The 18259-nt window shown below is 38.6% G+C and overlaps 1 protein-coding gene across 1 annotated transcript in view; it reads left to right on the forward strand.

The window, feature by feature from the left end:
- Positions 1-355: 355 nt before the first annotated feature.
- Positions 356-18259, forward strand: part of LOC149303299 (ninein-like protein) — a 28847-nt gene continuing 10943 nt past the window's right edge. The window contains exons 1-16 of the mRNA XM_089481426.1: positions 356-538; positions 1932-2028; positions 2763-2941; positions 4280-4343; positions 4817-5007; positions 6027-6173; positions 6429-6596; positions 7329-7465; positions 7815-7955; positions 8700-8874; positions 9643-9753; positions 10217-10303; positions 12409-12559; positions 12833-12916; positions 14122-14222; positions 14745-15091. Of these exons, the coding sequence (XP_089337552.1) occupies positions 356-538; positions 1932-2028; positions 2763-2941; positions 4280-4343; positions 4817-5007; positions 6027-6173; positions 6429-6596; positions 7329-7465; positions 7815-7955; positions 8700-8874; positions 9643-9753; positions 10217-10303; positions 12409-12559; positions 12833-12916; positions 14122-14222; positions 14745-15091 (2363 nt within the window). The remainder of the gene's footprint in view (positions 539-1931; positions 2029-2762; positions 2942-4279; positions 4344-4816; positions 5008-6026; positions 6174-6428; positions 6597-7328; positions 7466-7814; positions 7956-8699; positions 8875-9642; positions 9754-10216; positions 10304-12408; positions 12560-12832; positions 12917-14121; positions 14223-14744; positions 15092-18259) is intronic.

Genomic DNA, 18259 nt, shown 5'->3' on the forward strand with positions numbered 1-18259 from the left:
TTCCCAGTCAGCAATTATTTCTGGATGAGCTGCTCAGTGAAATGGTATGAGTCGGTGCACACTCGAGGAAAAAAGACTAAGACAAAGTAAAAGAAGTTTGAGTTGCCTTGGGCTGGTTCATGAAACCTGGAGAAGTGCGAGTCAGCACAGCAAGCTACGATATGGTCATGAGGCGTTGGTACAAATGGTCCTATATGTCTGATGACCCGTTCTATGTTTCTGCGAAGCTAAGGTCTGTGAATATAGACTTGATATATTCAAAAGAAGCTGCTTCTGACATATATGTTTAAATTAAGGAACATACGCTGTTTATTGTGCTTTTGCGCGTTACAGGTACACTGCAGTTTGCTATGGGATGGACCAGGAAGAGGAGAACAAATGTGTATCCCAGCTTCAAGAGGTATTTAACAGCTGTGACACCACAGGAACTGGGTACTTGGACAAAGAAGAGCTGACCGAACTGTGCCACAAACTACACCTAGACGCACACTTACCCCTGCTCCTCCAGACTCTCCTGGGAAATGATGTCTTTGCAAGGGTAAGATACTCAATGCTATATCTGATTGCGGAGACATGAATAGGGATGGCTTTACCATAGAAGAAGCCAAGCAGCTGCAAAGAATGGGTGAAGTATCAACTTCAAATTTAATGCCCTCCAGACATTGGCTCCAGAAGTGAATTCAAGTCATTATGTTGTGTTCCGCCATACAAGAAGTGCTGTACATTCCTCTAAGGTACAATCCAAATGTAGTCAGGATGACCACAATAAAGCCATGATAAAAGTTATATTTTCCAACGGAATTAAAATTGATAATATTGTGCCTTTTGAATGAATGCTACTTAGGGTAAGGTTAAAGGTATTCTACTCAAAATCTCACGGACAACTGAGTTTTTGGAAATATTAAACACGCTTAATGATCCATGTTGGATAGATCACAGTTTTTATGAAGTCTTTGTAACAAATGGCATCATGTTATTTCCATTTAATGTATAAAGTAGGTGTCTGCGTTCTTTCTTGTGATGTGGTCTCACAACAATGAATTGCATTTAAGTGTTTCTCTTTTGTCCGCCGCTGCCCTGAGAAGGCAAACATTTCTTTATCACGGTAAAACAAACACATGGTTTGTGCAAGAAAAACATTACACAATGTGTGTATCTTGATTTCCTTATACAAACACAATGGTGTATTGTGTGGTTAGATTGTTGTCAGACGTGCTTACGTTCTGTATATAGTTACCATGAATATTCAGTGATTGTGGAGACTAAAACAGACCTCAAATTCAACTTAGAACAGTAAAGAATGATCATTTCCAGCTTCATAAAGTCAATTATCATAGAAACGATCTGCACTCAAGGGTTTTATTAATGAAAAGTTGAGTTGTATCGGCTACCAATGATACAAGTTATGATACCCTTTTCTACAGAGGAAGGAAAATATATATATATAATAAACGGCTATTTGGCAGACAATGATTTTCATTTTAACAGTTGTCCTTGGAGATGATTTATTATATTACTTAATGAAATCAATTACTATATGAATCTACAATATATACTTTCTCGGATGGAAAGTTGGACAGCACATGGGGGTGAAGCTTATCATAAATGTGTCTCTAGTCTGTAGGGCAATACACAATACAGCAAAAAAAAAAGCTTTTTCAAGATGTAGAATGTAGTCTTTTTCATTGTAACGTTAAGAAGAACGTTTCTTTAATATTCTGTGTTCTTCTTGGATCACTAGTTGCATACCTTTCCATTACATCTCACTTGTCGCCACTTATGCTACACAACTTCCATGGAGGTGTTTTGATATCCTATGTGAATAACACATTGACCTTGATGTTTGTGGATTATTACAAGGAGTATCGCGTAAACTGAAAGACAGGGGTATTTTTGTGTTCTGATCTGTTTCTGTGTTCTTATTTATGTAGGTCAATTTTGATGAGTTTAAGGAAGGCTTTGTGGCTGTCCTGTCTTCTACAATTGACATCAGCATTTCAGAAGATGAAAGTAGTTACATGGAACCAGGTGAGATTGATACACTTGTATGGGAGCTCCTATTTCTAAACGAAGCACAGGCTGATGAGCAGATCAAATAAGGAATATTATGTCTTTATAATGGGCCATAACTTAAATTGAAGCCTAGACGTTATATTTTCATATTGAAGGCAGAAGGTATGGGAGCAATAGATTCAGGTACCCCAAAAAGCATAAAAACAGTGTGTTAATCAGGAACAATCAGCATTAATACCAATAGATCTGATATATCAAGGCCTTTTCTGATAACTTATCAAGTAAAAGGTAACTGCTACTATTACCCAATGCCAATGGAATAGCGTTGATCTTATGAAGGTAACAGTGCAATGTGATGAGATTTCAACTGTTTAGCTACAGAGAATTTATCCACACAGAGCAATTCTTCTGGGAAACTTTAAAAGTGGACTTATCACCATAGCAACCAGTGAAATACTCCAATCAGCAGCGGCACTCTGATATGGTGAAAAGACTACTTTTATAATTTTGCAACAGAATTTCTCTTTACAAATTCGTAGAGTTTTTAAGAATCAATGATTTGCCGCAAACAGGACAGGAATTCTAGACAATGTTGCTTAAGCTCTGATCGAGGCTGTCTGGGCTCAAGGTGATGTATCCGCAAATCCAGGCCTGGAGATCGCCATCATTGCTCTTCTGGTTATAATGTTTACATTTTGAATTATGTCCATTTTGTATTTGATATGTATGATTTTACTTTATTTCATCAGTTATTCCAGATGAAGTGAAACCAAAGTTTGTTAAAGGTTCTAAGAGGTATGGTCGACGCACACAACCGGAACGCGAGGCTGCCGAAAACGAGACCAATAAGTATATAAAGGAGCAGAACCATGTGAAAAGCAAGAGGAAAAGTCAGCTGAGGAGGTCATCATCCCTGGAGAGCGTGGAGGTAGGAATGAGTTACCAACCAAGCATCCCAAACGGCTCAGTCACACCGTAAATTATATTTTAAACCCTCTTTGCCTGGGGTTGTGATTCATACAGTCCTTTGAGTGCAATGCCCTGATAAGGGATACATTTACTGTAGGTCTTTGCTTTCTTTTCTTAATAAATGCAGATTGAGAACATTTTGAACCTTGCTTGTTCCATGGTCCTGTCTTACGTTATGCTTATCCATGCTTAAGGGTGCTCCAGCACCATATTCATGTTAAACATATTTCGAGGAAAATGTTGCTCTCATTTTGGAGCAATTTAATGTAGAATAGAATTTTGTCTTTTCTGCCAATGAATCTATTTGTACAACTGAACAAAGGGATCCATCCATGGATATTACTGGTAACCTTCTGCAGCTATACCTTCTACCCCCTTGGTCAGCGTCCTTGGTATTTTGTTTTGGGAGAAGACAATCTGTGACTTCTTAATACAGCTATTACCCGCGCCCACACGGGCCACTCTGTGTGTCGGTGGGTACACGGCCATCGTGCTGCTTTGCATTGTTGTTTTTTGCTAATTTGTTTTGTTGTGACTACACCCATCCTTGATGGTGGTTTCAATTTGAAAGACAAGGTTAAACTATACCAACTAGATAGATGGGTTTTCAGGTTTAAATATAAACAACATAACATAATAATGAGATATTGTAATATATTATAAAATATAATATAAATAGAGGTGTATTCAGATCATATTGGGCGATTAGCTTCTTTGCACACTTCAATGGGTCAGTTAGGGAGATGAAACGCTGTTACCCCGCACCACGTGTCTGCTTTAGGGACAGAGTGCTAGGAGACAACGTTATGTTCTTGGGCTCAGAACACAAGACAATTGGCATGAGGTAGGACCTGGGGGGTCTTTGAGGAATTGGCCTCCATAAATACAGCACTACATCTGATGAAGTTCCTGTCTTGTGTGCTGTTTGACTGCATCACCCATCATCCTTGGCCTGCTTGAATATAACCGTTTATGTGTCTGTGCCTCTTTCCTCTTTGAAATGTGCGTCACTGAATGTGTTAATACTAAGGCAGCCATGCAGTTTTAATTCCCTTGTTAATATTTCACCGAAGCTGGGTGGCGATGAAACCCTTTGGAATGTATTACCAGTTGGGCCTTTTAGGAGTCGGATGAGATGAAACTGCAGACTGAAAAAGTATTTCTGTGTTTGCTTTGGCTGTAAGTCCGTCTGGGAGTTTATAATACATTCTTAAACTGTAGCGTGGATTCCCCCCTCCGTGTCTGGAATTTTCATGGTTCTGTTTAATTTAAAATCTGTTTGTGCTATATTTTACAGAGCCTGAAATCTGATGAAGAAGCTGGGATAGCCAAAGAATCACAGAATGACTTTGAAGGTCAAGGTAAGAGTGAGTGAGTATGTATGTATGTATGTATGTGTATATATATATAATATATATATATAAATATAGCAAATGCATGTTTCACAGAAAAGAAAATACTTTCTTGTTTCAATACTAAATATCTGTTTTAATTTTGTTTATTTATACATCAGTAACAATAGTATGTTGCATTATTATGCTACCGGTTCAGGAAAGGGATTGAAATGATTGTGATTTATAAATCCTAAATTACCAAACTTGTATTTTTCCTAAATAAGAAATATTAAAACATTAAGTTGTATCATTTGTTTCATCTGCAATTAATCTGGAGAGACTAAGGCTTAGAAGGGGTAGCCACCTAGTAATTATTATTTTGTTAGTTTTGTTTTCAGAAAATGCGTTTTTGTCGATTCTTCCTAATTCTCTGTTTAAAAAAAAGTTTCGAGGAAGTACGATAATTTTTTCTGATCCTCAGTCCTTTTTTTATGTCTTAGGTCAGCTGGGGGTGTGGGACTCGGAGTTCCTTGTCCATTCTGGGAGACATACGAATAGGTGCTTTGAAATGACAGAACACCAGGTACGGGGAATCTGGGAGCAGCTTGGCGTTGGCCACAATGGTTACCTCAACCAGCTGGAGCTTGCAACCGTGTGTAAGAACATTGGACTCGAAGACCTCACTAAGGAGGTAGGGAAAGTTTCACAAGATGCAATCATAACAAGGTGCCAGAGGGGTTTTCAGAGTTAACGGAGTTGCAACTCACCTACTTGGTCATGTATTGTAAATGGACTACCCTGGAAGGTTCCTGCAAGGAGAGCTGAGCTGACCCTGACTAAAGCATAGCTTATTTAGTGAGGTGACATGCAAGAAATTTCACAGATTTAACAATGCATTATATGAGGCCAGGAACTCTGCATAGCAAAATCAGCAACCACAGATTGGAGCTGTCCTCCAAGCTCACTTACAGACCCCTGCCGAAGTGAATAAAGGTCAAAAGGATGAGCATGCTGTGCTGTCGTAGGACCAACGTAACCTAGTGGTTTGTGTCTAAATTATAATTTTTCACGTAACCTGCTCAGATATGTATGTTTTTATATGGTGTGTGTGTATAGATTTAGATTCTTCATTGTCAACTTGGGTAGGCTTTTGCTGAGTGGGTTTTCTTGGTACAAGGTCTATTGAAAGGGGAAATATGGAGTGCATCCTAATTTAACCCATAAACAATACATTTTCCTAATCCAATTTTGACCCTTACATTTTTAGTATTTGCTACTGTGGCTACCATTTGGTTTATTCGTTTGGGGTATTTCCATCCTCTTGTTGCATTCTGTATACGGTCTGTATATATAGGGAAAAGAAAAAATGTCGGTGCGCTATGCTAGTCTCAGGCTCAAATAATACAAATGTATAACACAAGGCCTACCAAACAGGTGTAAGCATGCTGCAAAAACAGTGTATTGGCTGTACAATGTATACAAAAAACCAACCAAAACTGTCTGCGCTTCTTACCCTAATAAAGTTGGCAACAAATATACAAACATAATATAAATCAGAGGTTTTGGTTATATGAATTGGCCAAAGCATAATTAAGCTCAGAGTGTGTCAAGGCACACTCTTATATATATGTATATATAGACTGTATAATTTTGTATTCTGTGATGAGATTCTTGATCTATAATGTATCCTAATGGGAACTCTCTCAACAGGACATTGAAGACTTGTTCAACAAGCTAGACCAGGATGGGGATGGAAAAGTTAGCTTTGAGGAGTTCCATTTGGGCTTGTGCAGCCATGCTCCCCTGCCTATCTCCTCCACACCCCTGAGGCAAAAACGACCATGGACATTTTGTCAGGTAAGCTGTGAAAACTATCTAAGTCTAGAAAAATATGCCTATACATATTGGATGTCATGTGTTGGCTACTAAACGTGCTTAAAGCTATGGTGGGGGGTAAAAAAACCATAAAAGATTATCTTGTTAAATATTTGTAATCATATTGACCCTCTAAAGAAAATGTTGAAATACGATCTCAACATGTTCATGGATGTCACTAAGTAAAATCACAAACTGGATCTCTGATAACTAATCTGTACATTGGTTTCGTCACAGCCTACAGAAGATGGTAGTCGCAGGACAGCCACACCATCTCTGCTGTCCAATATTGGAGGCGTCCATCTTTTCTCCAGTATTGATGATGGAACTGGGTTTGGAAATCCTGAGCAGATTGTTATCATCTGGGAGGAAGAAGGAATAGAAGACAGTAAAGATATTTTAATGGTGGGAGCTTGTTTCTAAGTGACTATTGTTAAAGATTAGTAGGAAATATTAGGAAACAAAGAAAATGGATTCTTGCTGAATGTACTAGAGTTTCATAAGAAATAACCGCATAATTAATCAATTTGTTAAGAATGCAACAATCTGTAATAGATCAGATAAAATTTTTTGTTCAAAACAAAAAATAAGCCACATCAGTATATATGTATGTAAACTATTAATGGATACAACAGCGCATTGATATACCTAAAGCTTAATTGTTAGCCCCCTAGTGGTTTTGCACTACTAGACTGCATATACTGACAACGCAGCCAAAAGGAAACTTTTCATAAAGAAAGCTTTTTTGTGTGAAGAGTGATCTTGCAATCGAGATTTTAAGAGAAGGAGATGCTGAGTGATTAAATAATTATTGATAATCAAACACTTTATTACCTTATTATACCTGGCTTTATCGAATGCATGAAATATGAATATAAACCAGAGTCACTCAAGGCTATGGCAATCTTATCAGATATTCTACGGAAAGTAATTCCAGTCTGCAAAATCATGCATTTAATAAAAAATACATTCGGCTGTATTTCACCATAGGTTTTCTACCAACTTCATAACCAGTTTGCTAAAGTGGAATCAATTATTTAAGTACATTCTAAGAACATGTTCTGTGATATCTCTGTATTATGTTTGAGTGCTATCAGATCCATCCATACTCAACCTCCAACATGTTCCCTGTTTTAGAGCCTTGATTTTAATCTGGAAGAGCAAGTCAACCTTCTGGACCTCACAACTGCCTTGGACAATGAGTTAATTGCCACAAAAAACCCAATCCACCTGGCAGCCCTGGCATCTTATAAGCATGAGCTACAGTACCAACAGTAAGAAATACTCTGAAATACTTGACATATGTTATTTGAAGGTTTGCTGATTGGGAATTTAGTAACCAGACATCAATGTTTGGCAAGAAAAATGCAGAGTTATCTCTCGAACTCTGTTACTTTTTGGATTTCATTTTTATACCATATCAGGGCCAGAGTCCTCAATACCCTTAGAACCTATGCGTCGAAATCTAACTATATTTTCAGTGTTACTCTTTGTTTTGCATCACTATGTTTTTAAAACCATAGCCAGCCAACTATGCGAGTATAGCTTTAAATTTATACAGCATTTTGGTAATCCTCGGGATTAGTTAACGTGTGAACAATATTCTCCTCTGTGCGTGTGTAGTGGCCAGATTGATCAAGTGACCAAAGAGCGAGACAAAATTAAGCAGGACCTGGAGAAGGCAGAGAAGCGGAACCTGCAGCTGGCAGAGGAGGTGGACGATCACAACAGCGTCATGGAACAGCTGAATGAAAGCAAAATCAGGTAAGCCGGCCGCATACCTCCCAAGTATCCCTTTTTGGGACCAACAAAAATCCCTTTCCTTCTCTCTCTTCTGGGCTAGAGTGTTAGCTGACTACAAGTGTATCACAGTGTGTATACAAACAGAATTAAGGGTTTTGGTAGATGGACATGAGTAACTAAAATGGAGTTCTTCTAAATGTGTTACTTGATTAAATCATTACCAATCACTAGCTCACAAAAGTCACATTCTTTCATCCAAATTACCTTAACTACACCACTAAAATCAACCATCAAAATGTTGGTAGGAATGCAGCTGGTTATCACTTACCCAGTTTATTCCCCTAACCCAATTTACTAATATAAACACCGCTTTTATTGCAGTGTCAATTCAGATACCATTCAAAAAGCAACAACATTGTTGTGAAATAAAGAAGTTGAGCTCCTATGTATTTTCCGTTCAGATGTTGATTGAAGAAACAGAAATGAGGCTCATGCATTTTAACCTTATGTTTAGGATCTTATGTTTAATTATAAATTATTCTTATATTTATGGTAGATATTATTACCGCAATGCATTAATGTTGGTTAGTAACATGTAAAAATAGGCATTTTCTAGTAAATAATTTTATATTTGTTTTCTAAGATTGATATAAACTGCTATGAAAGCTGACTACATTTGGCGTTTCTTTTCAATAGGACATTGCCAATTAATAATATTTTTGGCTGTCCTGTATAATGGCTTTCACTTATTTCTGCTGGTTTTAGAGACCTGGAGCAGGAATACAGACAGAAACTAACAACGATTCGTTCCGAGCTGGAGAAAGAGAGAGATCAGGTCCTCCAGAACACCGACCAGGAAATGACCAAGATGGAGGCTGACTTGGCCAAATATCAGACGGAGGAGGCCTTTCTGAGAGATAACCTGAACTTGTCAATAAAGGTAAAAACATTGGTTTCTCATTAAAACTCTGTTATCTCCTGCATGTGTGCACAGCTCAGGTAATTGAAGGATTAAATTACCCTACAAACAACCAAATCAGAACAAAAGCCAAATCAAACGGGAAGCTGTCCCCATCACATTTTTTATCTTAACTAATTAATACCTACAGTTTGTGCTTTTTATTTGTTTGTCAATCAGTGTACTTGTTTGAAGATATTTAGCTTAAAAAGCTCAGTTCATCAAGATTAGATTGTTGTCAACATATAGCAGAATCAGTACTCGCTAATCAGTATCCTGAAGTTCTCTCTTTTATACTCACCCAAGTAAATGAATTCATTAAAATACCTCTAGTTTGTGCTTTATTTGTCAATCAATGTAATTGTTTGGGAGATTGGGAACTAATGAGTGGTTGCCATCAGAGGAAGTCTGTGGCAATACCAGCATTACCTGATCAATTTCCCTTCTTCACATTCTCCCATTCGCCTCATCCCCACCCAAAAGGTGCCTGATCAATCATAAAAAATCAAAAACTTAAGAATAGGCTAGAGATAGCACAATAGGGAGGAATAATTGTGCAGATCCTGGATACTGGGAGTCAAGATGCCTTTTCCAATGGAAATCTCAGCCACAGATAGACAACATGGCCCGCAATGAGAGTCAGGAGAGTGGGAAAATCCCTGCTGACATATAATAACCAATCCTCCTATAAATTAATACTTACTGTATGACCATATCGGAGAAATCATTTTTTTTCATGTTAAATTTCAGGAGAATAGCAGATTACAAAAGGAAATGAATGAAGTTGTCGGAAAACTATCCGAGTCTGAGAGCCAGGTAGTACAGCTACAGGCCACGGTAGACCACATTCAAAAAGAAAAGGTAAGGCTTTAAGGTCATTGAATCTCTATATTGTCTTTCTGTTTGTTTTATACAGAGACATACATATAGTTTACAAAAGCCCATATTTACTAAGCCCAGTAAGCTCAGAAACAATGCGTTCATCTGATCTTAGATAAAAACCCATCTTACACTGAGCAGTAGCATTGCCAGCTAGTCTTTCCTGAAGGCAGCATCAGTATGGTGGTAGAGTGATTGGGTACTTTACTAAATTATGCCTAAATAGATCTTAAAAGGATTTAGTTTTTACTCTTCATTTAAGACTCGCACAACATAATGCAGCAGTCGCCACAAGAATCTGATTATTCCTTTTGTTTTAAATATTGATTGAAACCTGCTTATATCATTTCTATGTATAATATTTAGGTTGGCACTAAATCGGTCAATATCTTGTTAATGTTGCACTGTAATTTATTCACTTTCCATTTATATGATTTTATTTTAGGGAGTGGCATATTCTCATGGTCCAGATCTGTTGATTCAGGAGGAGAGATTTGCAGAGATTATCAAGGAATATGAAGTCCAGTGCAGAGTGAGTGTTGATAGATCAAAGACTTTGGTAAATGTAACGAGTCTATCATGCACTGAATATTTTTCTTTATAGGGTGTTTTCAAATCCGATTTATATTTTCAACTTAGAAAATTGCCTGCACATAAGATACATTTGGCAAATCTAGTGTGCGTATATATTCCTAATGTAAAAATCCGACCTGATTCGGCCTTTGGGCTTGTGTTTGGGAGAACATATGCCTATCCCATGTTAAGATTCCCTTACTGTAGTCGCCACTTCTGAACCTCCTCTGTGAAATTAGCCTCTGGCTGTCACGCGCATGGTAGGTGGAGACACAGATATCCGGAACGCAGATAAGGGTTCGAGGTCAGACAAGCCAAGGTCAGGATGCCAGAGAGCAGGAATGTCGTAAGGCTAGCCACTGTCAGGGTACTAGAAATCGGGAATATCAAATAAACAAGCCGGATCAGCAACAGGAAATCCAGAAACGCGTACTAAGGAATTGGCCCTGTAGGATATAGGCACGACCATCAGAAGGCAAAGTCCAAGGGTTTTTGAAGGTTTAAGTAGGGCAGGAATGTTTTGGCGCCTAATTTGAATTTGGCGCCAATTTTCAAATTTCACATCCGTCCCGCAGCCATCTTGAATGTGGCGTGCACGTAACCTCCCTTTATAAGGCGAGGTAATTTCCGCCGACGCCACTAGAGGGCGTGTAGAGGGAGGCGGTTCAACGGAGGAGCTGGGCCTGCCTCTTGCCTGCAGTTGCTGCGGCTGCTGCATAGTGGCGGGAGATCTCCCCATCCTCTGTATTACTAAGATGTCTGATCATCATCATCATCATGAACAGGTTTTGCCTGATAAATGTTGCTTTAAAAGTGTCTACATATGCAGACTCACTCTGTATTTACCAGAAAATATTTAATAATAAATAAGTGAAAATAAGTTAATTATTTAATGTACCTGTTTATTCATACACATTGTTCCTTCTTTTAACCTGTTAAAATTGTACCCGCCTCTGGATCGGATTGCTAATTAAAAATGTTTTAGAGAGTAAAGGTGAGCTTGAGTTACTTCCATTTTGCACATACCTTTTCATGCATAAAGTCTCGTAATCTGCAGAATGTCTGGAAAATTCTGATAGCTGAAGTTATCTTAATTTAATGTTCTCAATTTAAGTTATGAACATGTTTTTTTTTCATCTTTCCTGTACATTTTAAAGAACCTGAACAGCATGTTGTTCTTGCTGCATGCTATTTTGCAACACACATTATAACAGTTGCTGGACATTGCGTGATGCCTAAAACGGTTGTTTCCAAAGGCTTTGTGTGTAGGTACATGTGTGTGTTGTGTTCATACCTTTCCTTTTTGTTTTTAAACTTTAGTCTTTTAGTCAAAGTTGTTGCCTTTCATTGCCCAACACAGATAAAGGTGTTAAGTCCCTTAAGGTTTCAGGTCCTCTGCAGTCTCAGCCAGGGGAATACCTAGAACATTTGGCACTTGGGGCAGATCCTTTATGTGGCACCCCCCCTCACATTTCAGAATGCACTGAGTCAGACATTGATGATGGTACAGAATAACTCCCATCACTATATTTCCCTAAACCAGACATTGATGTGGTAGGCCTCTGCCCCCTTATTAACCTGCCTGTCCCATTTCTCCTCTTATACACTTATACATTCACCAGATGAATTCACCTGCTTCAGATGTCTATTCTGCAGATTCCATCTAAGGTCCCCAAAGCTTTTGTAATTTTTACCTCATTTTTGGTTATGGGCCAAATGAAAATCCAGCCGCTATCTGCGCACTGCGGATCGGGTTAGTGTGTGGCGCTGACAGCTACCGGCCCACCAAGCATTTGCCTGGTGTGCCAGATGGCCAGTCTGGGCCTGTTTTCTGCCCACATGATTTTTATTATTTTACTCCATTTATGAACACTTCTGCCAGACTAATATTATCCCGCTGCTTTTCATCTGCTGCATGCCCCACCTCTGGCTCAACCTACCTTCCAGAATGAAGCCCCTCACCCGTATAAAACATTTCTGCCCTTTATCTTGCAGTTGCAAATATTGATGATGTCAATACATGATCTTCGTTTCTTTAGACTCTTTTTGGTCTTGTTACCATAGGAACTGCGTGATCGTAACGACGAACTCCTAATTCAGCTGGAAACGCTGCGCTCACAGTACAGCGAAACTAAATATTCACGTCTTTTGGCCAAAATGAAGGATAACAAACTCCTGCATCATAAGGCAAAAGAGAAAATCAATCTCAACAATGGTAATTTTTTAATGGTTTTTTAAGCAAATAACTTTGCAAACTTGAGAGGTCAAACTATTTTATGGACACGCCAAAATAATATTGTGTAATATTGTGTAATGTTTTTCTACTTTTTTATCTATGATTGTGTGTCTAATGCATGGTGGATTCATAGAATAAAAAACTAAAGACAAAATGTTATTTTTTTATACATTTGCTTCCAATTTGGAAATTTCCATGGTAATTTTATATTCTACATACTGTAATGTAGTTTGAACATGCATTTGCTTGCAGGTTCTCCTGGAAAAAAGTCCCTGTCTACCAAACTAAGGAGAAGTTTATCAGCTGCCGGGGTAAATGGTAAGCTAGCCTTTACACTGTCCTGGGTCATTTATTTGCCACATTTTTTGTGTGTATTTATTATCAGCTGCGTACATTATTGTGAGCAAACGTCATTACTTTTTCTAATTTTATAGTGTTGTGTAATTGTAACAATGATTACAAGTCAGACCATTGCAGCTGCTGAAATAGTACAATCTCTGCACCAAAATGTTATGAAGTACAGTACCCACACATGGTCAACTAAAGCAAATATATGTCTTGAGTCATGAAAATAGACTCTCTATAGAGTTGTAGAAATCGACAAGAAGATTCTGACCAATTTTTTTTTTAATTTGTTTTTGGTCCCTTCGTTTTCGGACAACAAATTTTTGTTTTTGCCCTATCAGTTTGGACAAAAGTGGGAGGGTTTTTTACATTGCAAAATGAAATTCGTTGTCACTCTCCCTCATTCACTCTTTCATGCTGTAATTATTTGTTTCCCTATCTCCTCCACTTCCGTGTCCCTGCTGCCCAGCTCCGCTTCTTCTCTTGCATCTTCTTGTTCTTCTGTCTTTTCTCTTTGTTTGCTGCTCCAAAAATTCTTCTTTCTTTGTCCACTTCTTCGTGAACAACTGGACATGGCCTCCTGGTTGATGTCCGCAAAAGGGTGGAGCCTCCATGCACACCCCCTTCCTAGATTGGCAGTACAATAATACAGACAGGAGCAGATGGGCCCTCTCCCCTGTTCTGGCAATTAGGGGAGGTGTGTTCCCAGAGGCCCAGCCTTTTTGTGGAAGTTCACTGGGTGGCCATGTCCAGTAGTCCATGGAGAAGCAGATAAAGAAAGACTTTTTGGACCAGCGGACAAAGAAAAAGAAAGAAGACCAATAAGATCCAAGAGAAGAAGCAGAGCTGATTTCCAAGGAGACAGGGACATGGAAGCGGTCGGCAGAAGATGCAGGGAGACATTCAGAGAGAGCATGAATGAAAACGGAGAACATGAGTGAGAATGTGAGAGCGTTAGAGAGTGAATTTGGGTGGCAAAAACAACAAAACTTTGCCTTGTCTTCGTTTTTTTGGATGTCCCGACTCCTTTTCAGAGATTCACACCTATTGACGAAATTGGCAAATTTCGTTAAATTTGTACAAATCTGAATGCACGACTCTAAAACTCTGGTTAAGTGTAGTGTATCCTGTATTTTGTACATGGAGTAGGTTTAACGTATGCATTCTTTTTTCCCTATGAATAGTGACTGTTGAATCTGAGTCTAGTCTAATGAATATGGAAACAGAACTGACAAAGCACCAGCTAAAAGAACAACAGCAAGAAATCCAGGATCTCAAAATCCAACTGGAAACCAAGGTAAGGGACCCTGGAAGAAATGGGTTCTGAAAGAAGAACAGTTATGGCCAACTGTACAGGCTTCCTAGTGTGGTTGACCAATCTCTAAAGCTTTGGCAGGTAAAGGGAGTGGTGAGAGCTAAATTAGTGTGTTTTAGGGTTTTGTTTGTTGGTTTTCTAGAAAGTCACTTTAACAAATATGGGTGATGGTTATATTTAAGGGTCTTCCTTCGGTAACCTCTATGCACAAGTTTAAAGGCTTGTGTCCACAAGAAATCCTATTGTAATGCAGTAATTCTCATAGATTAGTAAGTAGCACAGGACCCTTTGACACACTGTACTTTTCAGGTAACGTTCAAGTAACATTTGCACCAGAAACTGGACTGGCTTGTTTTTCTATCCTACAGGTTAAAAATGCATTGTTCATTGTGAAGCTGCATGGGACCCTAGACTGTTCCTTTATTGTTAGATGAGTCATGTTCTAAAAAAAAAATAAAAAAATCTTTACACAAAATACTTCACTGACACAGTGTTATTTTTTAGGTCAATTATTATGAGAGGGAGGTTGCATTGATGAAATCTAATTTTGAGAAAGAGAGAAGGGACACTGAACAGAGCTTCAAGATAGAGATCAGTGAGCTGGAGGAACAGAAGGCTGACCTTGAGGAACTAAATGCAAAATACCAGGAGGTCATCGATGGCATGAAAGAGCAGCTCCAAAAATCTGCTCACACCCAGGACATGGAGAAGAGGTTTGAAAAAGAGAGAGCGGAAATGGAACAGTATTACGCCAAAGAAATCTCTACACTGGGCAAAAGGCTCACCAGTGAGAAAGAGCAACTAGAGGAAGAGCTAAAGAGAGCCCACCAGCATGAACTACAGGCAATGAGGTCTGATATCACCTATTTACTTTATGGTATTTTAGATTAGAGACGCAATGTGCCATATGTCCGCATCTTGATTTCTCCGACCTCTCTTGCACGTTTGCAGTGACTCCTTTGCAGGTTTGACTTGCTGTCTAGTGACAAGAAACTGCTTTTGCTGAAAAAGTGCGTCTTGGGCTCTTTTCCCAGAATTCCACATATTGCAGCAGGACTGCAATCTAATGCATGTGTATCACTAAACCTCACTCACAGGGGGGGAGGCTGCTTTGGGGAGTAACGCATGGCAACCAACGCGGTGTCTCCACTACTTACTGTTTTAATACCTGCCTCTTTTTTCAGCCTGCCTTTAATATGATTTCAAATATCACTCAAATTGCACTTTTTATGTGTGTTAGTGGCTTCGGCCCATGCGTTTTTTATATCACCCGTCACCTAACCTAAACACTGTGCTATGAGATTTTGTTCTTTGTTCGTCTTTTCAGCCAGTCCTGTATTAATGGGTTATGGGAACTAACCGCTGGTTTTAAGAAGCATTTTTTCAGCTTCATTGTGAATGATTTTGGTTATATTTTTGCTTATATAAACTGATTTCCCCCCTCAATTATATGCACAATCTGATTTGTTATTAAAGCAATTTAAGGTTGTTGAACTGCAATGTGCTTTGCTGCTGCTTCCTTTGACTCAAGGGTCTTGATGGAATGTTCCGAATTCTTGGATATTTGGACGGTGCCAACCTGGTTAAACTCTGGACCTCCACAGTGGGATTTCAGGATAATACTAAGCATGTGATTAAATATGTAAACTCTAGTGTCGGGGCATGATGTCCAAATTACGATCTCAGACCTGAGCTGTGAATCAGAGGTTGTCTATATCCAGTCCTTGTCTATATATCCATAATATTGATCGTGCATAAAGTATTGATGCACAAATATCCTGAACTTCTGTCTGTAATAAGGTCCTTGAGGGCAGAGTTGGACACCGCTGTCCTAAACCTTACTGTGCATGGCTGCAACTAAGCTAATACCAATCACATCTTCTCACATCTAATGCTGGAGCCAGTTCTGCTCTGTGTTGTCTGTTCTAATGCCTTGAACTTTGTGTGTCTGATGTTGTTCCAGGGTCACTATTTACTATGATATTCCATAGGAGTGGATTATTCCATTAAGTGTAAATTAAATTGGGATCCTAAGTCTAGCTCATGTCCACTCACGAACAGTCTGGCTTTTGTCTTTGATGCCCTCTATCATGATAATTGTGTACTATAGAGAAGGCTGACACCAAAGCCATGGTTTCTCCTGTAAATGTGTAACAGTATCAACATTCTTTGCCTTTTGAAGTCCTTGTCTCACCACAGTCAATATCTTTTGCATTGTTACTTGTAAACTCGTTACAAGCTGTGTTATTGTTCGGGGCATGTGATGTTAGTTAAAATGCCTTATCAATGATTATATAACTGTATGTGGGATCTATTCACTAAAGGTAGAGTTGGCAGGAGAATTGTGGTTTTAACCCCTTCACGTCAAGGCTTGTTATGAATGCCCAACATTCAGAGATTCCGAAGAACTGAGCTGGCCAGGCATACTGCATAATTTAATAAGTGTAGAGAAATAGGGGTTCTTAAGGCTCAGTTAAATAATGATAGAACTGTGCGTTGCATAGGGTGGACAAACTATTCCTGCAGCTGAAGCTCTTTGGGATTGGAACTTTATAATATATAGGGAAGTCAGGGGGTTTGAACCATATATTTCCTACAAACTCTCCCTTTAGTGAATAAACCTTCTTCCAACACTTCATACATCCACCAGTGATAAATGTTTTCATCCAAAAGATTTTTATGAAACTCCACGTTAACATGTATGACTTATATATTTTATTCAGCTAAAAGGGGGATTTCACAATATTTTTATGGTTTGCAGTAAAAAGAAACCTTACTGGGTTAATTTAGCAAAATCTTAACAATGGAAATTCTTTTATGGAATTTTTTTTATTTTATGGGAAGTGATTTCAGGATTTTTTCCTGGAAGGTATGCAGAAGAGTTCTTGCATATTATTCAGCCATGTATTTTTTAATGTGTGGTTTGCTTTGGATCCATTGGCAAGTCACTACAAATTAATGTTTTTGAAGAATCTCAGGGTGAACCCTTTCATAGTCCCCAGATACAGTCATATGACATGTACATGACTAACTGGGTCACCCCAATGGCCAAGTGTAAACGATGAGGGACCATGAACCTAGAGCCTTTGTATCAGATGCTTATTCCTGTACAAATTCTTGTTGTCCAGCATACTCAAGTGTGTGGGTAAGAACACCTTACCTTTCAACTATTCTGTATGTTGAAAAGGTTTATGCTAGCCCAAAGCTATAGTCCCCATCAAGCTTTAATGAATAGCGCCAATATAACAGGTGGGGAGTTATTCAGTCTTACACCCATTATTTATGATTTAACAGTTTAGAAAGTGTTATAATTTACAGAACTAGCAGGTCAGTTTCATGTTGGATAAGTGTTACAGCAGAATAGTGTACAGAGAATATCCTCAGATCCTACATTTTATAGTTTTATACTTTTACATAAATCTATGTAATCATTTACCAAATAAGATAAGTAAAGATAAGATGAATAAAAATAAAATAAGAAGCACGCATTAGAAACCCACCTTATGTATATACTAAGAGAGCAGCCATTCCATCTTCATGCACTCAGGGTCTCCCCATTATTTCTACCCTTGTGAATTTACTTGGCCCTTCAAAACTTCAAAACAGTAAACTATTTGAAGATGCTAGTTTTGCCACCTTTTGCCACAAGTTCTCAAGTAAAATAGTATTTTAAACTATACCTAAGGGGTCATGCAGAGTTTTTTTTTTATATTAAAAGTAAAAACTTGTCCTTATAGCAATGCATCAACTTTAACCACAAAGCAAGTGCACCCAATAATCCCTAAAATGTTTGTACTCCGTTTAAGAGTGTCTTTTGACTAAATGCGAAATGCTCTCTAATTCAGGTGAACATCCACGTTATTTATCTATAGGGGTCAGGCAGAAGAACAACTGAAACAGAGGTTGGCAGAAATTGAAGCTCAGTATGCGGAATATTCCCAAAGCATAGTGCAGCAGCACCACTGTGAAAAGGAGGAGACCCTGCGCAAACACGAAGAGGATAAAAAGGCACTGAGACA

This window comes from Sceloporus occidentalis, unplaced genomic scaffold, assembly GCF_023333645.1.
Source record: "Sceloporus occidentalis isolate IW3139 unplaced genomic scaffold, rSceOcc1.0.p SCAF_15, whole genome shotgun sequence".
Classification (NCBI taxonomy): Eukaryota; Metazoa; Chordata; class Lepidosauria; order Squamata; family Phrynosomatidae; genus Sceloporus; species Sceloporus occidentalis.